Source organism: Conger conger, chromosome 8 (assembly GCF_963514075.1).
Source record: "Conger conger chromosome 8, fConCon1.1, whole genome shotgun sequence".
In the NCBI taxonomy this organism is placed as follows: Eukaryota; Metazoa; Chordata; class Actinopteri; order Anguilliformes; family Congridae; genus Conger; species Conger conger.
The window spans coordinates 40,412,395-40,436,317 of record NC_083767.1 but is presented as its reverse complement, the minus strand read 5'-3'; the positions used below and the strand labels follow the sequence as shown (position 1 = coordinate 40,436,317).

Sequence of the window (23,923 nt, the reverse complement as noted above, 5' to 3'; positions counted from 1 at the left end):
TGATGGGCCGGTTTCTGAGATACGGGGCTGTATTCAGAACCGCATACAGTGCTAGAATACTAATACTACATTTCAGCCTGATTTTCATTTAAATGTAGTGTGAGCAGTGCGCCAAGTGTGCGGTTTCGAAAACAGCCGTGGATTAATCGTAGAACTAGATTAAAAGAAAAATGATTATTGACTATCCATTGAAAATAGTTTTTAGTCTAGGACTCTGACTCTGTCTGGGAAACCAGCCCAATGCGTTTCTTTTAAGCAACACTTATTTTGATGTGAACACCTGCTTTGTTATTGGGTTTTTTTCAACGTGTTAATGTGTTCGAGTATATATGCGTTTCTCTCTCTGCCACGTCCTTTGTCCCATACTTTTCCTCTCTCCTCCCTCCCTCCCTCTCTCCCTCCCTCCCCCATCTCGCTCCCTCTCTCTGACCGCCGTCTTGTGCCTCCCCAGCGGGTCTTTTGGCAGGAGGTTCGACGACGCCCTTGGCTCGGGTGTCACCTCCTCCACTCCCACCTCCTCTACCACCACCACCACCTCCTCCTCAGTTACCTCGCCGTCTGGCCACCGGAGCCTGCTGTCCGGCTCGGGCCCTGTCTCCGGCTCCACCACCTCCTCCTCCCGCACCGGCTCCTCCGGCATCTCCAGCAGGTACGCAGCGTCTCCTCCAGGACACCCAGGGGGCTGCAGGTTCCAATCCTCACATTCCCATATGCTGAACCATCTGAAAACACTTTACTTGAACCCCAAATGTTACTGTCATAAAGTGTACAGTTTAAAATTCTGTCATATGACATAACCTGACATCATCTGTTATGCTATTCTATTTTGTGACAGCTTGTTATGTCATGTGTATGACAGTGTTATGTCAGCCTTATTGCGAGGGGTTCAAGTAAAGTGTTCCTATATTTTCCCCTGTGGCACCCAGATGATTTTTCTGCTTCCTATTTATCCTTTCATGTTCAAGTAGCTAGTGTTGCAAAAAAAACAAAAAACAAAAAAAACCCAGAGTCAAACATGACCGCCTCCATGAAATGGCTTCATGCGCCATTGAGCCACTCCTATAGGAACCCATGGAAGTGCTAAGCGGAAGCTGTCTCCAGTTCTTATGCATCTCTGTGGTCTGTGTTTCACGCAGGTTCTGGTCAGATGACAGTGCGGAGAAGGAGTCTGCTGCTGTTATTCCTACAGTTGTAAATACAGCTTCTACCACCACCACTACGTCCACCAGCAGCACTGTACCGGGAGAGAGGCGCAGGTTAGAGGAAGACACACACGCACACACACACACTGAGGCATACAGACACGCACACACATGCGCGCACACACACAGGCGCACACACACACGCTCCCATGAATGAACGCACACACAGATTCTCAGGCCTACACCAAAACCCACACATACTACACATATAAACATACATACAAAATCTGGTTTCACTTTGATACGGGCACAGTTCCAACAACAACATCTAAAGTAATGTACACCAGCGTGGCCCTTGTTCATAAATAACTTAGGTTATCCCGGGTACTGCTGACTTACCCCTTTGATGTATATGTAGATTGCACGAAGCGCCCTTGTGTACATTTGCTAGCTATTTCATATCTGGCCCTGTAATGAATTTCTCATGGTCACTGGTGAAGCAAGCCACCTGCTTTGGAATTATTTTGAGCTTTTGATTGCAGATTGTCCATATAAGGGCTCTTGCAAAACCTGACACGCTTTTGCAAGGCCATTAATATGACACTTAATATGGTGTGAAATATGGTTTGTTCCCGACCTGTGAAACTTTTGGGAACTGAAGGAAAGTGTTTTGGGGTCATTAGTTTAAGCTTGTTTACTGCTTCTGGGTCAGGTACCAGACTTCACCGGTAAATATTTGCTGTTTTTGATTATTTGTTTTGTCTGAGGATGAGCTGTAGGCAGAGTTTTACAGCTTTGGTTTTGAACTCAGTCTCTTCAGAACATGCCGTCTTTTAGATTTAAGCCAATCACATTCTTGTGACAGTGGAAGGTTTAAAATACAGCCCCTGGGTTACGAAGGTGTTATCTGAGGATAGATGGTGTATGTGCGTGTCTGTGTGTGCGCATGTGTCACGCTTTTGATTCTGATGAAAACGCTTTACCTTGTTATGTGTATTTTTGTTGGCAGTGAGAGCATTTAGTCTGTGGATAGGAAGAGCATTTAATAACTCTGGGTTTTGGGGATAAATCCTTAAAGGCGTAGTTCACCTGTGTCTGTCTTTTTTTGGGATGAATCCTTAAAGGCATAGTTCACCTGTGTTTGTCTTTTTTTGGGATACATCCTTAAAGGCATAGCTCACCTGTGTTTGTCTTTTTTTGGGATACATCCTTAAAGGCATAGCTCACCTGTGTTTGTCTTTTTTTGGGATACATCCTTAAAGGCATAGCTCACCTGTGTTTGTCTTTTTTTGGGGGCAGATCGTACCTCACTCCCGTCCGGGACGAAGAGTCCGAGTCCCAGAGGAAAGCCCGGTCCCGCCAGGCGAGGCAGTCCCGGAGGTCCACCCAGGTAAAACCCCCAAAACCCTCCCCCGACCCCTCCCCCACTCCTCTTTCCTCCCTAACACCTCTACTCATGATCCAACTCTTCCACAACCTACTGTACTGCTAATTAATGGAGTCGGGTGAGCCAAATTAGGGTTGCAAAGGAAACCTGCAGGGCGGTAAATCTCCAGGAACAGTGTTGGTGACCACTGCTTCGTATGCTAGTCCAGAACTTGTTTTGAGTCTTTCTCTCTCTGCCACCACTTTGTCCCCTACTCTTCCTCTCTCCTCCCCTCTTTTCACCTCTCCCCTCCCTCCCTCGTTCCTTCTCCTTGCCCGTCGTCGTGTGCGTCCTCAGATCAGAATAACGGCCGTCACTGTCTGCAGGCAGTACCCGTCATGTCTCAGCGCTACATCTTCCATGAGCACATACCGTTTCCAGTGCGCTGCAGACCTTTTACGGGGAAATGGCTGTTTGTTTATAAGCGGCTGGAGATTGGGCAGTTCCCCCCCCGCAGGGTAACCATTCCCAGGCACCATCCAATGGCTGCGCAGCGCAGCCTGATCTCGGCCAATCCAGTTATTAGATTACATGTTCTTTTATTGTGTGGATTATGCATGTTTACTGGATGCGAAAAGCGGCCCTGTGTTTTTCCATCTTTGCGCTTTTTCAGAGCTCTTGGCAAAGAAGCGGAGAAATGTGCTTTCCTTTTTTATTTTTATTTGTTTGTTTTTTTGTAATAAAGAAAGCTGAACATCCAGATGTGTTCTGAGGTCTCTTGCCTCCTCAAATCTGTCAACACATAATAAAATTTGCTTAATGGGCACTCGTTTTAGACAAATTGCAAGCATTTTGTCAACGTCATTGTCTAATGGGAGTTAACTTGAAGTGCCAAACACGCAGGCTAAGTTCAAAGCCTGCATAAATAAGATGGACAAATGATTGTTACATCCAATGAAATATCCCCCCTCAGTTTTATTGCCGTACATGACTGTGTCAGGCTGTCAGCGTGAATTTCAGCTGATGTCCTCCAGATGTCTCTGTAGGATCGGGCTGTCTCTGTAGTCCAAGTCCTGTTGTATCCGCTCTTAGTGTCATCGTAGACATAGTCACATACACACATGCACAAGTCAGATAAACCAGAGGTATACAAACCTCCTCATTGAGGGAAGGTTTTTTTTTATTTATTTTTTTTATCTTACACTAGGAATGTGCTATGAATTGATCTAGTATGTGACATTCTGTACTTGGATTGAGCTTGATGTTGATGTTGAACTTTGTCTGTCAAGTCAAATTCAATTCATAACTGTCCAGAATGCCTGAATGGACCGAGTTGTATAGTTACATTATTACATTATTGGCATTTGCTGGCTAACTAGAAATAAAACCAAACTGAAATTAATTCATATTATCACAGTGGGGACAGACACTACATCAGAGGTATCAAATGGTAATATACTTCTTAAAATTGTTAATTTCAGCAATTTGTTCAGTTTGAACAAAAGCTTTTTAGATGAATTCCTGCCACCACTTTAAAACAGCACTTTTCTATAGAAGTAGTGGATGATTGCCATCTTTGTTGGAACTAAGGTACAATACCACTAAAGCCTGCGTTGATGTACAATGGAACCTGGCGTGTAGCTTTTGTGCGGCAGCTGATTAGCATATTAATGGCCCTCTGTGGTCTTCGGCCTTCTCTCTCTCTCTCTCTCTCTCTCTCTCTCTCTCTCTCTCTCTCTCTCTCTCTCTCTCTCTCTCTCTCACGATCAAGGACAGTTGAAAAATCACTTGGTGACTGTGACATCACCCATTGACTTTACATGGGCTTATTGCTACCATTGACGGGTGGCACGAACTGAGCTTCATAAACAAACCCCGTTTTTGGCTCGCTTGCTCCCGACCCCTCTAAAGCTGTCGCCCTCTGTGTGACCTTGCAGGGCGTGACCTTGACCGACCTCCAGGAGGCCGAGAAGACCATCGGGCGGAGCCGCCCGGCTCGGACGCGGGAGGAGGAGAAGGAAAAGGAGGAGAAGGAGAAGGAGGACAAGGAGAAGCAGGAGGAGAAGAAAGAGGCGCAGACCAAGGAGGATGACTACCGGTCACGCTACCGCTTTGAGGAGGTCAGTGCCCGCCATTTTTATTGCTCTTACTGGTATATGCACGCAGTAAATCCTCAAATTGTGTCCGGGATTCTATTAGAAGCCGGGCCTCGGATAATAGCTGGGGGCGTGGCCGATTCGGACAAATAAAGGCCAGCTCCCAAATACAAGCCAGGGTAATATTGCCTACCAGTAGGGCTATCAGTCCATGAGCACTAGAAGACATTGTTTCGATTTAACTCAATGAAATAAAAGAGCTCTTCTTAATATTTTATATTGTTGGTTGGTTTAATACTGTTGCAAATGCAAAGTCGTTGTCCTACACCATGGATCTCCAACACGTTGCTCACAAGCTACCAGTCGCTTGCCGCCCCCTTCTAAGTAGCTTGCCAAAGGCTGAAGCAGTATACATTTAAACACAATTGTTGCCGTGAGGCATTCCAGCCTACGAATTTAATAAAAAGTAAATCAGGCAAAATAAAAAATTAACTCAATTTAGGCTACTTGGCTACGCAATAAGGTGTCCATGTATTTACAGCACAGTGCACGTTCAATGAATTAATGAAAGTGGCTGCCTTGGCTCACAATAAACAGACGGGTGGAAATCCCAACACTCTTTCAACTACATAAAACTTAACAGTGAACCATCAAATACCCCCCAGATTTCAGTGCCCATCAGTCCCAACATTTAGCAATAGAATCAAACAGTCCAAAAGTAAATTAAATCCCAAACCAAAGCGAAAATCTTTTGATAGCCTACCGGTATGCTGCTCCAAACGAAACGCATGTCTCACAATAAAATGCACTTTAGGAAAAAAAGATCCTTAACTTGCTGTTATCTACGCTAATTTGTTATTGTTCATGAAGGCGTGTCTGGCAAGTTGTTATTTTATGGATTCTCTGATTCTGCATGTGATTTATTGTGTTTGAGAATATTTGCAATAAACTAAGTCTGTTAAGACTTACACTATGACTTACCAAACGGTGTTCCTGATTAGCTTACACTAATTGATTTCTGAACAGTTACAGGAAGTGTTGAACAGTGTTGGCTCACTTTAAGTGTAGCCTTTTACTTTATTTCTAAGAATAAAATTCTACAACAGAAGCCAAAAAAGAAATAAAGTCCTGTCTCGAATACAAGCCTGCCCCAAATAAAGGCCTGTGCTTTGTGCAGCCTAAGTAAATAAAAGACCCCGGACACAATTTGAGGATTTACGGTATTTCACATTTATTCCAACTTCGCCATAGCACATAGATTGTTGGGATGAAATCTCTTGAATTTTGATTCAGTGACTGAATACTACATAATGATGAGGACAGGCCGTTCAGCCCAACAATGCTCGCCATTTCCCAGTTTACAAGCTACATAGTACCCAGCACCGTATCAGGCCTGGTCTTCAACCCCCAGCCTCCACTACATGACCTGGTCAGCTATTCCACACAGTCACCCCTCTCTGTGTGAAGAAACCTTTCCTAATGTCTGTGTGTGTTATGGTATTCCTCAGTCAGTGTCAGTATGAGCTGTTCACATTACATTTGTTATGCAGATGACACTTTTTATCCTAAGTGACTTATAGTTGATTCGACTAAGCAGGGGGCCAGTGTTCCCTGGAGCAATGTGGGGGTTAAGGGCCTTGCTCAAGGGCCCAAAGGCTGCACTAATCTTATTGTACCTACACTGGCGCTTGAACAACCAACCTTCCACTAGGCCAGTGTTACTCAACTCCACATCCTGCAGGCCGCAGTGTATTTGCTTCAACCGTGCGCAACACCACCTGATTTCACTTATTAGCTTATTATCTGAACCAAGCAGGTAAAATAATGAGTGAAATCAGGTGATGTTGCGCACGGTAGGAGAAAAAGCCCGCAGACACTGCGGCCCGCAGGACGTGGAGTTGAGTAGCACTGAAGGCCATAGGCCCCACGGCCGTGTTGTGTTGTGCCCGTACCCGCTCTGCTGACGCTGTGCTGTCGCCCCGGCCCCGTTCCCTCCTGCTCAGACGTACCAGCGCTACCGGCCATCCTCCACCTCCAGCTCCACCACCCCGGCCTCCAGCACCTCCCTCACCTCCTCCGGCACCTCCCTGTACTCCTCCAGCTCGCTCAACCGGCCAAACAGCCTGAGCGGCATCACCTCCGCCTACCCCAGCTCGGCCCGGACCTCGCGCCAGACCGAGAAAGGTCAGGAATACACTGACATGCGCACAGGCACACACACACACAGACACACACACACACATACATGCACACAGGCACACACGCACACAGGCACACATACATGCACACAGGCAGACGCACACGCACACAGACACACATACATGCACACAGGCACACATACATGCACATGCACACACACACGCACACAGGCACACATACATGCACACAGGCACACACGCACACGCACACAGGCACACATGCATACGCACACATACATGCACACATGCACACATACATGCACACACACACATGCATACACGCAGACACACACGCACACACACAGGCACACATACATGCACATACGCACACACACATGCACACACACATATGCATACACGCAGACACACACGCACACAGGCACACATACATGCACATACGCACACACACATGCATTCACGCAGACACACGCACACAGGCACAAATACATGCACATACACACACACGCATGCATACACGCAGACACACACGCACACAGGCACACATACATGCACATACACACGCATACACGCAGACACACACGCACACAGGCACACATACCTGCACATACACACACGCATACACGTAGACACACACGCACACAGCACTCAACCCCAGCCATATTCTGTAATCTTTCTCAATCTTCGATCGTCGGCACCTCCCCTGAATCACTTGCAAACCCCAATCTCATGAGCCCTGCCCAATCAGAGCTCTGCCCACTCTCCAGTGAATGGTGCCCCTTGCAGTACATTCACATGGGAAAGTCAGATCGTTTCAAAGCCCCATAAAAAATATATTTAATGCTAAAGTTTGTTTCTGTTCTTATAATATACGCGTTTGGGTATTATTAAACATGGACAAGGGCCTGGAGCTCGGTTCTAAAATTGAGAATGTAATATTAAGAGATCAGAATGCCATCAAAGCTTGCCTTATGGCTCCGTCTGTTTAGTTTGAGCTGCAGCCAGCTATGCATGTCTGCGCATTGTCTGTTTAGTCACGCCTTGGAGAATGGAAACAGACAAGCTGTGCCAAGCAACTTTAGGCTGCTTAGTCAAACTCCTTCTGTATTGTTAATGCAAATGAGAGTTCTCACCTCCCACAGTTTATAAATGCTGGGTAAGCAACAAATAGAGTAAACCCGCCAAGCTGTGTCACCTGCTGAAATGTTGAAAGTTGCAAACGTTTGAAAACACAGAGGGTGATTTTGTGAGAAAATACACCCAGCGGACCATTTTTCGCTCTGTCCAAAATTGTATTTTTTATTTATTTTTTTCAGGTTTTTTTTGGTTTTTTTTTCATTTCCCTGGGGTTTACTTTCAGCACTTTCTGAATTTTTCCACCAGATATTTTATTTCAAGCTGGGCATAATTACTCATATTCTGTGGTAATTGCAATGACTCCTCGTTTTATTTGTTTATTAATAAAAAAATATGTATTTTTTTATTTTGTGATCAACCACCCCCCATGCTGTCCCATTTGCAACCTTAAATATTTACTTAAACTATCAATAAATACATAAATATAATAAAAATGTAATAATAAAAATAATAACATAAAGGGGGTTCATAGAAAGAGGATAAGCAGCCTTATGATAAATATCTCATTAGACTGAACGTTTTTGAGAACACACTGGCCCTGAATGCTGTGTAATGGCGGTGCCTAAGCGGTCAGACAGACCGGTCAGGAGGGGTCGAGCTGTGTTAATGGTGGGAGACCGGCTCACACTGTTGCCCTTTGACCCCTGACCCCGGAGCAGAGCTGGATAAGAAGGAGGAGGAGAAGGAGGGAGAGGACAAGTCCCAGCCCCGCTCCATACGGGACCGCCGCAGGCCCCGGGAGAAGAGGCGCTCCACCGGGGTGTCCTTCTGGACTCAGGATGTAAGCACTTCGTCACTCTTCCTCCTCCTCTCTCTCTCGTGCTGTCTATCTGTCTCTCTGTATCTTTCTCTCAGTAACTCACTCTCTCCATCTCTGTCTCTTTCCCTCACTCACACTCTGTCTCCCTCTGCTTCTTTCCCTCACTTACTCCATTTCTCTATTTCTCACCTGTCTGTCACTTTCTCTCACTCTGTCTCTCATTCTCTCACTGTCTCTTTCTCTCACACTGTCTCTCGGTCTCTATCTTTCACATTCTCTCTCTCTATCTCTCACTCACACTCTGTCTTCATCTCTCTCTGTCTCTCTCTCACAGTTTCTTGGTCTCTATCTCTCACTTTCTCTCTCTGCCTCTCTCTCTCTCTCTCTCCCCCACGATACCTCTGTAGCGCACCTTCTCTCACCGTTCCTCCAGGGTAGGGTCACTTTAATCTTGTCCACAGGGCCAGCAAGTACCGCTGGCTTTCTCTTCTGCCTGATGGTCCAATACTGTCACTGATTGGCCGGAGATTGCGCCCACCTGCTGCCTCTGGTTTAAAGCAGTCCCTGATTGGAGGGAATGAACGCCAGCAGTAGTACAGGCCCTGTGGGGCAGATGTGAGTGTGCTGGCTCCGGGCCTTCAGACACTTTATTCAGAATGAGCCTCTGAGAGCGCTGCTCTGTGTTAAGTGTGGAAGCAGCTCCACAGTAGGTCTGGAGGGCTACCAGTTAAGCCTTATGGACGTTTTTATGACTTTAAGCTCTATTTATAGCTGCGTATTGGACCAAACTCTTGTAAAAGAGTTCAGCTTTCAAGCTGTCTGAGGCACCGTTCGTGCACTGTTCGCAAACCCGATACCCTGTCCTGTTCGAAGCTAGGCTAGTGCCGGTTGACTCTTGTTCAGTTTGAGAAGCAAAATAACCAAACCCTGTGAATATACATAGCAAGTCATAGCTGTTGAGAAAGATGTTGAAATTGAATGTGATTTAAAGGGCTCACTGGCAGAATTGACAGCCTGCGGTTGGCAGGAATTATTCTGGAAAGTGTTGCATTTTGAGTTTTGATCTCTGAGTCTTCATTCCTATATTTGATGTGAAATACTGTCCCGTTAGAATTCACACTTTTGACAGGACACCGGTCGACCAATCACGGCTCCCTTTCTGTGTTTCAGAGCGACGAGAACGACCCGGATCGTCAGTCAGATTCGGAAGAGGGCAGCAACCGGAGCGAGCCTCAGGTAAGGGTCCCGGCCGGCCCGCGAGCCCACAGATCCCTTCCCAGAATTCCCGACCGGGTCTCTCCTTTTCAGGAGTGCTTTAATCGTTTTCAGTCCAGGTTTTGTGTCCCTGCAGTCTTCATTTCTCCACTTCACCTTGCATAGTGGAGGACAGGCAGTGGGCTTTTGCTCTAGTCTTTGCTCCGCTGTTTTGGAAAGATTGTCTCCGGCATGAAAAAGGACTTAGTCATTCCCCGTCTTTTCACCTTCCTGTAATTGTCACGGCAACCAGAGCGAATGTTTGTTTTCCAAGGTGATCTCAAACTGAAGTCGTGGCAGCCGAAACTCATTAAGTTAACAGCTGCCGAGTGAGTTTCTACACGTACCTGGCCCAATCAGTCCAGTATGGCAAGAAAAAATATATATCCTTGGGGGCTCTTGAAGGATGGCTGTCAGGCCTCGGGGTGGCCTAGCTTGGGTGGAGTGTAAGTGCGTAGAGTACAACAGGGACGAAGTGTACCAACTGACCCTCGGCGATTATGTTAATAGAGGGGAAAAAAAGGGTTGAATTAAAAGTCAATCTGGAAGTGCGGAGGCCAGTTGGGGAAAATAATTGTTATTTTAACAAGTTTTTGAAGTGCACCAAGGGTATTGCTCTGTAAAAAAATATATATATATATATATCACTTGCTCGCCCAGCTGTGAGTAATTTATGTATTGGGTGTTTATTTCCTCCTGGCATATTTTGATCAGTTTCAGGAAGTGCAATGTAGAGACACGTGCCAAAAAATGGGTATCAAGCATTCCTGTTATCATTAATGGTGCACAACCTGTATTGCTGGCCCCGGTGTAGTAATACAGAAATACGGTAGCAGTGTAGAAATACAGTACTGTAGCGGTGTGGAAATACAGTACTGTAGCGGTGTGGAAATACAGTACTGTAGGGGTATAGAAATACAGTACTGTAGTTGTGTGGAAATACAGTACTGTAGTTGTGTGGAAATACAGTACTGGAGCGGTGTGGAAATACAGTACTGTAGCCATGTGGAAATATAGTAGCGGTCGGTTAAAAGCAGCTCTGATGTTGGCTTTGGCTCTGACTCCCATGTGAAGCGACACATTCCTTTGAAACAGTCTTGAAAGAGATTGTATGAAACCTGCTGAATAGGTTGACTCCTTTCATCTGGTCTGGCTGCTCCGTACTTTTAAAAAAATAAAAAATTGAAGTGAGGCTAGATCGTTCCGGGCAGTCGGATCCCCTCCGCTAACAAGCCCAGACTCCTGAAAGGCAGGAGGGGGTCTGGATTAACGCCCGTAATTTGAGAAGAGAATTCCCAAGAGTCTTGGATGCCTACCCCATGGCAAACAAAATGGCGGTTTGTGGCGGTGAGCCGAACGTGGGTGTGCTCGCATCACCCCTCCCCGGTCCGCACCCCCACCACCCCTGTCTTTGAGGCAGTCTGCCTGGGCACGGCAGGCTGGGAGAGACCGGGGATCCTGGGGATGCTAGGCCGAAACACGGGAGGATTAAACGGGAGAGAGCACTCTTGTGTGAACAGGCGGTACGGGTTCAGTACTGAAAAGGATGATATTCTCCAGGCGCAGATGAAGGCTGCTGTGTGCATCTAACCCAAGTTGGTGCAGCATAAAATATTTCAGTAAATAAACATGTCCGCACACCAAAGTCTTTCCTCAGGCAGGGTTTTTGCCTGACGAAAGAACTTGTCGGTGGAAATGTTGCTTCAATTAACCTGTGGGAGCAAAAATTCATTGTGCGGACATCTTTTTCTCAAGGCTTCTCGGAAAGAAGAAATGATCAGAATTCTACTTTTGCTTTCACCGAAGGGTCTTTGTGATCCCTGTTCTGTTGTCTGTGTCCTTTGTGAAGTCTCACCACCGGAACTTTGATGTTCAGCAGGGTCATGTAGGGCATACTGTAGCGTTAACCACCTCGGTTTCATCCAGTATGGATTCAGTCAGTGCCGTTTCCTCTTAAACGTTCTGATCGATTCACAAATTAAGCGTATCGGTGGCATGCTAATGATGAGCAGAAATGCAGAAAATTGACAGTTCTTGTATCGGGCAAGATCAAGCGTTCTGCAGATAGCAGCTGCTTAGTGCTGTCATTTCTTCTGGAATTCAAATCCAGAACAAGGCCATTACTGTACAGGGATGGTCTGATGAGGTTTTGTTCCAAGGCGTTATTATGATAAAAATGTTTCTTAATTGAGCACTATTCACACATCACACGCAATCAGAGACCAGCTGGGTCTGATCTACTCTGAATGTGGTGCAGCTTAATGGCATTTTAAGCATCCCAAATTATAACAAGCTAATTAATAATGCAAGTACCCCCAGCATAGCTGTCTAGACGGCAGAAAAGCTGCACAATGTTCGAAAATCTCACATCTTTATGTCCTGAATCGGCACTAAAAATAATACCCTTTCTTTGTTTTCTTTTTCAGAGTGACCGACTATCAAGGTATGTGTGCTCATCACTATTATTCTTTATATGTAACACCACTTTAAGGCTCACGTCATTTTAAACCTTTGTGGTATACGTGGTTACAATGGGGCAGCCTGTAGCCTCGTGGCTAAGCTACGTTAAGAACAGGGTCCCGAAAGGTTGGTGGTTCAAGACCCCGTGTAGCCACAATAAGATCCATACAGATGTTGGTCCCTTGAGCAAGGTCCTTAACCCGTCATTGCTCCAGGGGGGATTGGACTAAGTCACTTTGGATGAAAATTTCAGCTAAATAACACATTGTTATTTTTGTGGTTGCGTTTGTGATGTGTGGGGTGATGCTGTTTTACAGGGGCGACTCTGTACTGACTAGCACTTCTACTGAGCGATACGATCGCAGCTACAGCGAAGGCCGCCGGCCCTACCTGAGCCGACTGGAGAGGGACGACACCACTGATTACAAAAAGGTACCTTTCAGCCAATCGGATTACATTATACTTCAACCCTCACACCCTCCATCCAATCAGATCACACTAAGCTTCAGCGCACACCTTTCAGCCAGTGAAATCACACTAAACTTCAGCTCTCACACCTTTCATCCAATCAGATCATGCTACATTTTGTAGGGCACCTAGAGGTGTTTTTTTGTTCCATTTATTATTTAAATATTTTGCCACTTATGTATTGATATATTTGGGGAATTGTATTTTCTGAAACTATTGAATATTTAGAAACAGAACTCAAAGAAAGTTGAGTGATTAAAGCCTACACCAAGCTAACACCCTTTTACCTAATTTATAAACCCTGTGTTCAGTTACGTTCCATGATTTTTAGGAATGCAGGAGGGATCCATATATAACCAAATGTATTCATATCAAAGAGAATTTCTAGCACGAATATTTCTTGGCGTTACGATAGTGTTTTTATGCATAATGCTCTGCGCCACATTCAACTATCAGTGGCACAGCAAAGCGAACTGCATGACCGTTAACATCGGCAGTCTTGAATTTTTAACTTATCTTCCCCCTCTTGTGTGATCATACATGTTTGATGTATAATGTAAGACACTGCGACCTTTTCGTGAACGTGTAGAGTGGTGTTGGCTCTGAAAGGCTGTGTTCTCCGCCCGCTCTCCCAGCTTTACGAGCAGATCGTGGCTGAGAACGAGAAGCTGAAGGCCCAGTTACGCGACACGGACCTGGAGCGCTCGGGGCTGAAGCTGCAGCTGGAGAAGGCCACTCAGGTGAGCGCCCGTACGATCTCTCCTGCGCCCAATAGAGTGCCGCGGTTTGTGGCCCAAGCACCCGGAAGTCGGTCTGTATTTTTGAGCTCTCGGTTTCCTCTGCAGTTTCCCACTGCTTTTCCCCCATTTTGATTTCTGACGGGGGTAGCGTTCCGCCTGCCTCCGCTAGCCCAACTGCATGCGGCATTACCCTTACACTTTCAGGATAGCGACTTGTAAGCAACGTGCTTTTTTTAAAAGCACATAACCGCTTTTAACTCGTTGAACAAAACATGAAACTCTCTGAAGCTTACTTCAACCACAGACCTTATTTCCGTCAGGAATCAAAAATCCCTATGGGAAAGATCCGGAAGTCTGCTGTGGGAACCTATGGCGGAAAAAAACTACAAAATGTCCTCACTGTGGCTCTCTATTGGATGAATTCCCTTTGGGGTCGTTTACTGATCTGTGGGCTGGCTTATTGTCTGTGCAAGTGACATGGCGTGATTTGGTGATGTTGTGAGGAGAAGAGATTCTGAAGCGTGTGTGCCTTGTGTTTCAGCGGCAGGAGAGATTCGCTGACCGGTCGCAGCTGGAAATGGAAAAAAGGGTAAAGCCCTCCTCTTATACACTTCTGCAGTATTAACATTACTCATCAGCCATTACGTGTGAATGTACTGTTACAATTAAACAGGCTTGTTTAATGTTGAACTAAGCGCATTCTTCGCCTGTACGGTCGAAAGGGCTTAAAGACCCCTCCTGTCCGTCACCGTGGAGATTGAAATTATAATGTCCTTGTCTCAGCCTAACTCTGTCGGCCATTTTGTGTTGTAACAAACTGATTTATGTCTGAAGGTTACTGGCAAGACCCAATTTCGTCTGGGTGGTATGGTCAAACCTGAGTTTCTACAGCACACTGCATGCGGCAGCTACTGCTGCTGGCTGTCGATTCACTGTCTGCTCCTACTCTCTGGGGAGACCTCCCACACACACACACACACACACACACACACTCTGGGGAGACCCCCCCCTTCTCCGTGACCCAAATCACACGCTCCTTCCTTCACCTGTTTGTTTAGTTCCTGAAGACAGTGCGTGCCCACCTCCAGGGAGTCTGTCTGTGTCTGTTTCTCTCTGTCTGTGTCTGTCTGTGTCTGTCTCTGTCTGTGAGAGAGAGAAGGAAGGGGAGTAGGGTGGAACTTGTAGAGGAATGTCATATCACATGCTCGTGTGGTTTTTCACTTGCCTTTCAGTTTGTTATTTTAATAAACACCACCTTAAGTTTGACTGGACTTCCCATCACAAATTCTCTTGTATATCCTTTTAAAACTTTTTTATTATCTGTTACCTACCCGTTTCACTCACTCGAAGCCAATCAGCCTTTATCCTTACGGAGTACTGATGAAGTTCCGTTCATTCATTGTATTACTGTGTTGTCCTGGGGAAACTCTAGCCCCCTCTGTTTCAAAAGCATCTATGTCCCCCCCCCCCCCCCAATCTAATAGATATCTAATCATCACTATTCTGTGACGTTGGTTTAAACGTGTTTGTCCTGCCACTCCACAGTCTTGCTGGCTTGGTAGACAGCCGCATACCTGAATAAGTACCCTGTAATTTTCATATTCGCCTGGACATTTTTGGACTGAATCCATTGAGTTTAAATTACCTTGCTTCTGCTCGTCACCGTTCAGAAGTCCGGTGTCACGTGTCCCATAATGCCTTGGTGCTGTCTGACCTGGTGGCGCCCTCTGTTGGCTGCTCCTGCTTCACGGTCGTGTGTGTTTCAGACTGCACCTCTCTCCACCGCTCACCCTGTTCCCCCACGCGGTTCACACACTGCATCCATTATCCATTATCCATTATCCTCCACCATAGTTCATATGCCAAACCGTAGCCTTTGCCTGTACCTGTTTAGAGGTATTATTACAGCATTTTACTGTATTTTGTGTAAAAGTAGTGACTTCATCCATGGCTGTTATCATAACATGTAAAATGTCAAATGATTAGCTTTACTTTTTTGTGCTCTGAGTGAATATTACTATTACATGACACAATGTTAACTCAATTTGGCACTGCAACACTGGAAGTATAGTGTGGACTCAGTAGTGATTCAGTAGCAATGTTATCCACGTCAAAGCACAATTGGCAACACAACACGCAATAGTGTTGACTTCAGCAGCAGATGCAGGTAGATGTGTAGACGTCACATTGACACTGGATGAGGAAGTGGATGCAGTCTGGAGGACTCTGTGGTTGTGTGACACACGCGTGACTCTTGTTCATGTCGTATGGTGTAAGGGGATAATGAGTGACGTCATCCATCCCCTGTCCACAGGAAAGAAGAGCTCTAGAAAGGAAGATCTCTGAGATGGAGGAGGAACTAAAGGTACTGCTGTTTGTGCGTTTGTGAGAGTGTGATGTTTGTGAGAGTGTGATGTTTGTGAGAGTGAGATGTTTGTGAGAGTGAGATGTTTGTGAGAGTGAGATGTTTGTGAGAGTGAGATGTTTGTGAGAGTGTGATGTTTGTGAGAGTGTGATGTTTGTGAGAGTGAGAGAGTGAGAGAGTGAGAGAGTGAGAGAGTGAGAGAGTGAGAGATGCATGTGTGATGCTTTTCGTTCTGATGAGAAAGCATTACCTTATATTAATGATATTAAGTGTATTTTCTTTGGTTGTGAGAGCATTTGGTGTGTGGGTAGGAAGAGCATTTAATGACTCTGGGATTTGGGTATATCAGTGAACAGGTTAATCCATGGCAAAGCAAGATATGGTTTCACAGTTTCATAAAGTCCTGAAAGACGTCATTTGCTTTCTTGGGGGATTGTTGTATTATTTTCCTGCAGTGGTGTCCTATCTTATCCATAGAGGGCCGGTGTGAGTTCAGGGTTCTGGATGAGGACCCACATCGACCTCGTCCCGAAACCTGCACCCACACTGGCCTTTTTCCTGACAAGAGTTTCAGTTTGTTTTCAATTGGCCCAGATGGTTTTAACGTGATGACGGATCTCTTCCAATATTTCGAGGAGTTTCTATCGACCTGCCAGCTTTTCAATCCCACATATAGAGCATTCTGGGGTTTGTAGTCTTAACTCCAAAACTGATTGTAGAGGCTGTGAATAATAATAGATACCTTTGGCAAAACTATTTTCACAATTATAAACGCAAGTATACGTATTGGCATCGTGCTGGTGCATCTTTCCTCGTGTGGTCTCGGATCGCCTGAGCCATAGAAAATGGCTCCAACAAAAAATTGTAATATTTCAAATAAAACAAAACCAGCCGTTTTTGAGGAATAATCAAGACTATACATGCGTACCACCTCTGGAGGCTTCACCGCTTCGGAGAAATGATCCCCCGGAAGACCTACTCCTGCACATGTTGGATCCAAACACATTTCTCTGCTTTACTGAGCTTGTCTGGTGTTCTGTAACTTGTATGCACCAGGCAAGATCAATCAAGCACAGAAAAGTATGTGAATCCAATACATTTACCTCATGTGTTGGACCCAGATCTGCTTCCTTGCACACGCAACCGTATGCTACAAATTTTTGTTTTTGTTTTTGAGGTCTGAGCTGTCTCTTTAAGGCCATACTGAAAGCATTAGGGAAAAGCACTGGCCTGCCTCGTGCGGTGGGATCCAAAGATGTAAATAAAACCCAGGACATGTGCGAGCCTCTTCTACGTTCTCTATTGGCTGCGGGATATCCAGGAATATGAGACTCTGTTTTGGAGTCTGTGGACACCTGGAGCCCCTTAGCCTCTGGGCGACTGTCTTCTTTTCCTCTCCCAGATTTCGTTCACTGTCGATTTTTTTTTCTGTCGTTTGCTCGTGGGACTGGGGATTTTCTCCGGCCCTCGTTACGCCCCGGTCTCGTTCACCTCAGTTTGTGTGTCCTGTCCGTCAGTGCCAGATGTTCCGGGTTGGAGAAGTTGGCGTGGAACGCGCCCCTGAGCTGTGCCTCTCGAGGTGCGCCTGCGTCTCGCCTCGAGCCGCCCTCCCGGTCCCGGGTGGTCTCGGGGCGAGACGTTTTTTTTCGAGGTGCGCCGAGGTAACAGGGCCGCGGTGCTGTCACTTAATTTAACTTCCTCAGACGCGCTACAGACGTCAAACCGGATGCTCCGCTCCGACTTGGACGGCGTGCGGAGTGAAATCCGCAGAGCTGCAGTCGCAGGCTGAGTTCTCAAAGTTTTTTTTTTTTGGGCCTGTTGGGCGGCGTGTATTGAAGCGTCTCGCCTCCGTCTGTCTGAGCCGTGAAACGAGCTTCCTGCAGAGAGAACAGCGCCTGTCACGTCTCCGGCCGTCTCCAGCCCTCGCCCCGACTCCTCGCTTTCCCTGACCCCCTGCCTTTTTCCTCTGTGCTTTTCTTTTGTGCTTTGTCTTGTTTGTGACTCAGAAGACGGATTCACACCGTCTCTGGATCGCTTGCTCGAGACGTGTTCAGATCCGTCTTTCGTCACAGCCCTTTATCATTTTGTTATTATTTATCTTTTGTGCTCTTCTTTGTTTTTCAGCAACATATTCCCTTCTTTCATTCCCATTTTTTTGTCTTTTCTTGTATTTCGTCTTCTGTTTTGTTTTTCTTGCTTTTTTCCGGCCCTACCCCCACCCCCTTGTGCGTCTCTCTCTCCGTCTCTGTCTCTTTCCCTCCCCTTCGCTCCCTCCCTCTCTCCCTCTCCCCCCTCACCCTCTCATTTTCTCTCCCTCTCCCCTCCCCTCTCTCTCCCTCTCTCTATCTCTCCCTCTCTCCCTCTCTCTATCTCTCCCTCTCTCTCTCCCTCTCTCTCTCTCCCTTTCTCCCTCCCTCTCTCCCTCTCCCTCCCCCCTCTCTCTCTCTCTCCCTCCCTCTCTCTTTCTCTCTCTCCCTCCCTCTCTCCCTCCCTTTCTCCCTCTCTCTCCCTCTCTCTCCCCCTCTCTCTCTCTCTCCCTCCCTCTCTCGCTCTCTCTCCCTCTCCCTCTCCCTCCCCCTCTCTCTCTCTCTCTCTATCTCTCTCTCCCTCTCCCCATCTCTCTCCCTCCCTCGCTCTCTCTCCCTCTCTCTCTCCCTCTCACCCTCTCTCATTTTCTCTCCCTCTCCCTCTCCCTCTCTCCCTCTCTCTCTCCCTCTCTCTCTCTCTCTCTCTCCCCCCCCCTCTCTCTCTCTCTCTCTCTCTCTCCCTCTCTCTCTGTGTCAGACGCTCCGTGAGGTGCGGCAGGTTCAGGCTCTGAGGCGTGTTACTGAGCGTCTCCAGGCTGAGCACCGGGCTCTGACCCGTGTGGTGGCCCGTCTCGCCCAGGCCTGCAGCCAGCTCCAGTCCGCCCCCCTGCCCCTCTCTCCCGCCCCGTAGACGCCTGTCCTGCCGGAGACCCCCAGAGTCAGAGGCCCCTTTGCCCCCAGCGTGACGCCCGGAATCCATATTATTTATAGTATTTATTCATCATTGATCCTATTTCTTACCTGCTATTTCTCAGATTTGCCTGGTCTGTCTCCTCCGTACGTGCTTTGGAAATGGCCTTTTTTGTTCTTTTAATGCTGGGTTGAGCTACAAGTGCAAATTCTGTTTGGCCTCCTCGTTTTAATTTTTTTGTTTTATAAAGGTATTTTGCCTAGCTGTTGTTGGTGGCATATTTCTTTTCCCAGGTTGTCTCATATGGGTAGCATGACGTACATTTGCATGTTTTGTGGATCGGCAACCATTTAACAAGTCTAACTAACAATTGATCTGTGTTTACGCGGTGAATATTACCCTCTTGTCATTTGCATGTGCGAAAGGTTAATCTGGAAAGCGAAAGCCACCCTAATATTAGATCCCTAACATCCCCCGGCAGACACGCCTATATACGATAGTGGTAACATCTTCATTCTAATATCATAGCCAAATTAAATTAATCCTGTGATAATTTCCCAATTTTCAGTGTCTTTTTCTGAACACCTGAAGGTGTTTTAACTATACCTCGTTTCCAAGACAAAGCACATAGGTGATTCTCATACGGGGCTTGATCAGTGAATTGGATGAATATCCGGACAGTCGATTTGAACCGCAGGACCGACCGTTCTGCGCGGCGTTTACATACACATTATTTATGAGATGTACGTTTACAAATATACACTATCGTCAGGTAGTGCAGCTCTCCACGCCTCCCAGGAAGGGAGCTGAGAAGGTGTGCCTTTTCTATTTAAAGGCCATTCCTGTAAGACCTACAAACCAGGTCAAACTGCGGATCTCCCTTCAGCCTGAGCGCCGTTAGGTTTCCCTGCCTGCTTCTCTGCCTGTGATTTCTGCAGTTCACTGGAGCCTTGCGCCTGGTTACCAAGGGCCTTGTTTTAGCTCATTGTTACCCTGATTACCGCCGAGGGCGTTTTCTCCACACCCTAGAGAAGTTGTTGATGTTGGCTTTTCTTTAGCACAGGGGACTGCCCCATCTCTCTGCTCACTCGCAGTTCTACATGCCTCGCGATAATTAAACAGTATTCTTATTGATAGAGTTTAATTGAGTTTCCCGTCCATCAAGGGCGATATTTAGATACGAGGAGCCCGGGAGTTGTGTTCAGGCAGGCTGGGAACCTCAGGAACGTGTGATATTATGCACTGTGAATTTAAACACCTAGAATAAGCGTCTCGCGAGCTGTCATCGCTGACGACAGTGAAGACGCGATCATGTGATCTGGGCCTGCATCTCAGGGTGAAATACGCTGAATAGATCTGGCTACTGGAGGCAGATTTCATTACATCGGACTTATGAAGTCGTGGATTGTAATTACGGTGTAACTGTACACTGCAGTCTGGTATGAAATGTGATTTTTAAAGCACCAGTACATGGAGTCTGAAGGTTAGGCTGAACCTGAAGGTAAACCTTCACTGCGGTGATTCATTCATCCCTTCATGATCATCATTGGAATGTTTGTTTCAAAGATTACATTTAACATTTTTATTACGAGAAATATTTAGGTTTTTCGGAGTGGATTCCACCCTGAACACTCCTGTGCTTACAGTAACTGCCTCATGTGAAATTTCTAAATGATTTATCTGTGTATCGCTAGTTGCTAAATTAACTGTGATTACCGATTTGTATATTACAGATCGGACCCTGCCTGTACGTGTGCGCTTTAAAGACTTTCTTGCCTTCGTGAACCTTTATAATAGCGGGTCTGGGGGTATTTTAGAAAGGCCTTCTTGGTCAGCTGTGAAGGAGGATGCTGTCTGGCCTGCACGGATGTTTAGCTGTGTGGGGGAACTTTAGACCCCATCGCCGGGCTTTGGTGACGTGCTTGGATGAGAGCCGAGGAAAAGGCTGATTGAGATAACGCTCGCTGCTTACGAGGGAGAACATGGCTGCTTGCTAACCCTGCGGACTCACGGAGGCTCGTCCTAACCCCCTGTCTCTCTCTCCCTCCTTTTCCAGACGCTACCAGACTTGAAAGCAGACAACCAGAGGCTAAAGGACGAGAACGGAGCCCTCATTCGCGTCATTAGCAAACTCTCCAAGTAGCCCGGCCCCCCCTCACCCGCCCCCAAACACCGCAGCGACCTGTGGCATTGCACATTTTAGACGTTAAACTGCGACCGACATCAGCTACGAGAAGGCTCCCCACACGCATTCACAGTCACCAGTAGCCCCGCCCCCCCCCGTCCCCAGACCCTGCGCTGTCATTGGCCACCGCCCCATCGCCTTGTGTGCCCCCCCCCCCCCCCCTACTTCCTGTTAGGTTCCTACACTCCATCCTGCTGCTGTGCAGACAGAACCACTGAGAGAGAGAGATAGAGAGAGAAAGAAAGAGAGAGAGAGAGAAACATCGTGGGCGGGGACGCCTCACAAAGACATATTTAACCAGTAAGCCTTAGTCTGTACATAAAAAAAAAACACTTGCATCAAAGCGCTCGACTGTCACAGAGGAAGTTATTCAACACTTTGTTCTTTTTTTTTTTGGTGCCACAGTCTTTTTCCTTTTTTCTTATTTTTGTTTTTAAACACAAGCTTAGAAGTGTTGTGTGCTGTGTGATTTTTTTTTCCTCCTGATTCTGCTTCCATCATTTCTGTTTTTTTACCCTTCATTTCCTTAATTTACCCCCACCCCATGTTACCATAGTCCCGCCCCATGTCACCGTAGTCCCGCCCCATGTAACTGAAGCCACGCCCCTTCCCGTGTAGGAAGTCCCGCCCCTTCCGAGTCTCTGCCACCCAGCAGAAGCCTCCCCGAAGACTCCCGGCGTTTGATTGGACGTTCCTGCCCCCCCATTCCATGCTCCTCCTCCTCTTCCTAACACTCACACATGCACACAAAATGTCCCCTCCACCTATTCAGTGTCATCTTTCCGTTTCTTCCTCCAAGAAGGAAAGTTCTTGCTGTACAGAGCAGGTGGACTTTGGTGGAATTTAAGCTTTCACTTAATGTGCAATATGCATTTTTTTTTAAAAACAAAAATGCTCGAACGAGTCCATCAGAAATAGGTTATTCACCCCATATCTCCATAGCTCCCGTCTAATTTTTTTTTGTTTTCTTTTCTTTTTTTATTTCTAGTGTAGTTGTTGGTTTATACCCTGTATTGTACACTTTATTTTAGCAGGTACTGAGTGATGCTGTACATATGTATTGTTTGACACCAGCACAAGGCATGCATAAAGGTTCCCTATGACAAGGTCCGCCTGTTACTATTAAAATATACAATCTCCTGAGGATTAAAAGGTGTTTAAACTACTTTTATAGTCTAAAGTCATTGAGTTGAGTAGAGCCTGTCTCTCCAGGGAGGTGGCTATCAGTATTCAGTACTGGTCTTGTTTTCGTTTTTTGTTTTTTTTTTCCTTTTGTTTTGTGATCAGAATTTAAAAAAAATGTTCACAGTAATTGTGAAAAGAATAATATAATTGCTTCACTACATTTCACACGTTGTACACAGTATCTTTGGAAGAGTGCTTTTTTAAGCAGTGATATTAGTGTTTGTCATTCAATTCTAGGAGTTTTGAAACCCAGTCCTTTTTACAATGTCATCGTGCACTGTTTATGCCGTGTGACGAGTCCTGCCCAGGCAGGAGAACTTACCACTATGTCAAATAAAGACCATGCATCAAAACATATATATTGAATGCATTTCAGTGGCCTTTTAAATTTACAGTAGTGAACCGAGATATTGCTGTAGTTTGCGGATTGTTGGCATTTTCCTCTTTAGTTTTGATTTCCATTTTTACTTTTCCCTTTTAAAAACTTTAACGCCATCTTGTAAAATACGTGAGTGACTTCATACTGGCGCACTGTGCTGTGACTACCAACCACTGAGGAGTTGATTTAAAAAAGAAAAAAAGACAATTGTACATTGTAAAGCTTGCATTAGCTGTTGTATTATCATTGATTATATTGTATACTTAAATGTGAATTTATACCCCTTCATAAAAGAGAGAGAGCGCGCGAAACAAGGTCGTCCTGTCGGATATTTTTAGTTGCAAACGCTGGGCAGTTGTATTTTTTTTTTTTTTTTTTTTTAAGCGATAGGTTCCGTGTAGTTGGGAGGTTTTGCTCTGACTACCAAGCTCAGGATATATCGATGTATAAAAAAGTAACAACGTGAATATTCCGGTCATGGACTAATCTTGCGTAATTGGACGGTGGGAAGGATGGATGCAAGCTAATATATTGTGCATAGTGATTCTGAGGCAGAGTGACGTCAGGGAGGCAAAGATCGCGAGCAGAAGGTCTCAGTAGTGCGACTTGAACAGTTAGGATGAACGCCAGTACCGAGTGTACGCGCAGACTTCGCAACGCTACTGTCCGATGTTTTAGTGTTTTATATTAACGTTATTTATTCTTTAAGACGAGAGAAGCGAAATGACTGGGACTGTGGTGGTTCTATTGGTAGAACAGAGCATACCCTTGACGTTGCATGGAACCAGTTGCTGAAAAGCAATTATTTTGGAGAAAAACTGTATTTTGACATATACAAATAAAAAGGAATAAAGTTATGCTTGTATTTTTCTGTGTTTAAAAAATGAAAGTCCCCTATGTGCAAAATGATCATTTTCGTCCATGAATTAACCATGTGAGTGAGTTAATGACTGAGTGACTGACTATTGTGTATAATTATATGAACACATACATGTAATGGGTAGGCCTACACGTCTCTTGTTTTCGTGAATGTCAATGATTGAAAAACTGATTGATTTTACTATACCCTCTTAAAGAAGAAATTCGACACGAAGAAATTCAGTTTATCATTTTTCCGTTTATTTTTACTACCTGAAACTGTGTATTACACTTGTTAGCTTGTACATAAAGTAATAGAGTAAACATGCTGTTGTACTGAGCTGTGACGTCGCCGATTGCCCTTCTGTGGAATTCCAAAGAAAGTAACAATTATACTGTCATCAAAGGATATCGGAGCTATTAAGTGCTGTAAAC

General features: G+C 45.9%; 1 protein-coding gene across 7 annotated transcripts in view; it reads left to right on the top strand.

The window, feature by feature from the left end:
• The window catches only part of ppp1r12a (protein phosphatase 1, regulatory subunit 12A), an 80,783-nt gene extending 57,296 nt beyond the window's left edge, over positions 1–23,487 (top strand). For 5 of the 7 annotated variants that reach the window (XR_009709351.1, XR_009709350.1, XR_009709349.1 and 2 more), the window contains 14 exons: positions 452–649; positions 1,137–1,256; positions 2,442–2,532; positions 4,446–4,628; positions 6,608–6,788; positions 8,557–8,678; positions 9,828–9,893; positions 12,338–12,354; positions 12,689–12,803; positions 13,475–13,579; positions 14,121–14,168; positions 15,894–15,944; positions 18,729–18,960; positions 20,938–23,487. Coding sequence is in view for 2 of the 7 variants with exons in the window: in XM_061251197.1 (XP_061107181.1) it covers positions 452–649; positions 1,137–1,256; positions 2,442–2,532; positions 4,446–4,628; positions 6,608–6,788; positions 8,557–8,678; positions 9,828–9,893; positions 12,338–12,354; positions 12,689–12,803; positions 13,475–13,579; positions 14,121–14,168; positions 15,894–15,944; positions 20,938–21,024 (1,384 nt within the window). In the remaining 5 variants the exon portion in view is untranslated. The remainder of the gene's footprint in view (positions 1–451; positions 650–1,136; positions 1,257–2,441; positions 2,533–4,445; positions 4,629–6,607; positions 6,789–8,556; positions 8,679–9,827; positions 9,894–12,337; positions 12,355–12,688; positions 12,804–13,474; positions 13,580–14,120; positions 14,169–15,893; positions 15,945–18,728; positions 18,961–20,937) is intronic. The other 2 variants (XM_061251197.1, XM_061251196.1) reach the window with 1 other exon arrangement.
• The last annotated feature ends 436 nt before the right edge of the window (positions 23,488–23,923 follow it).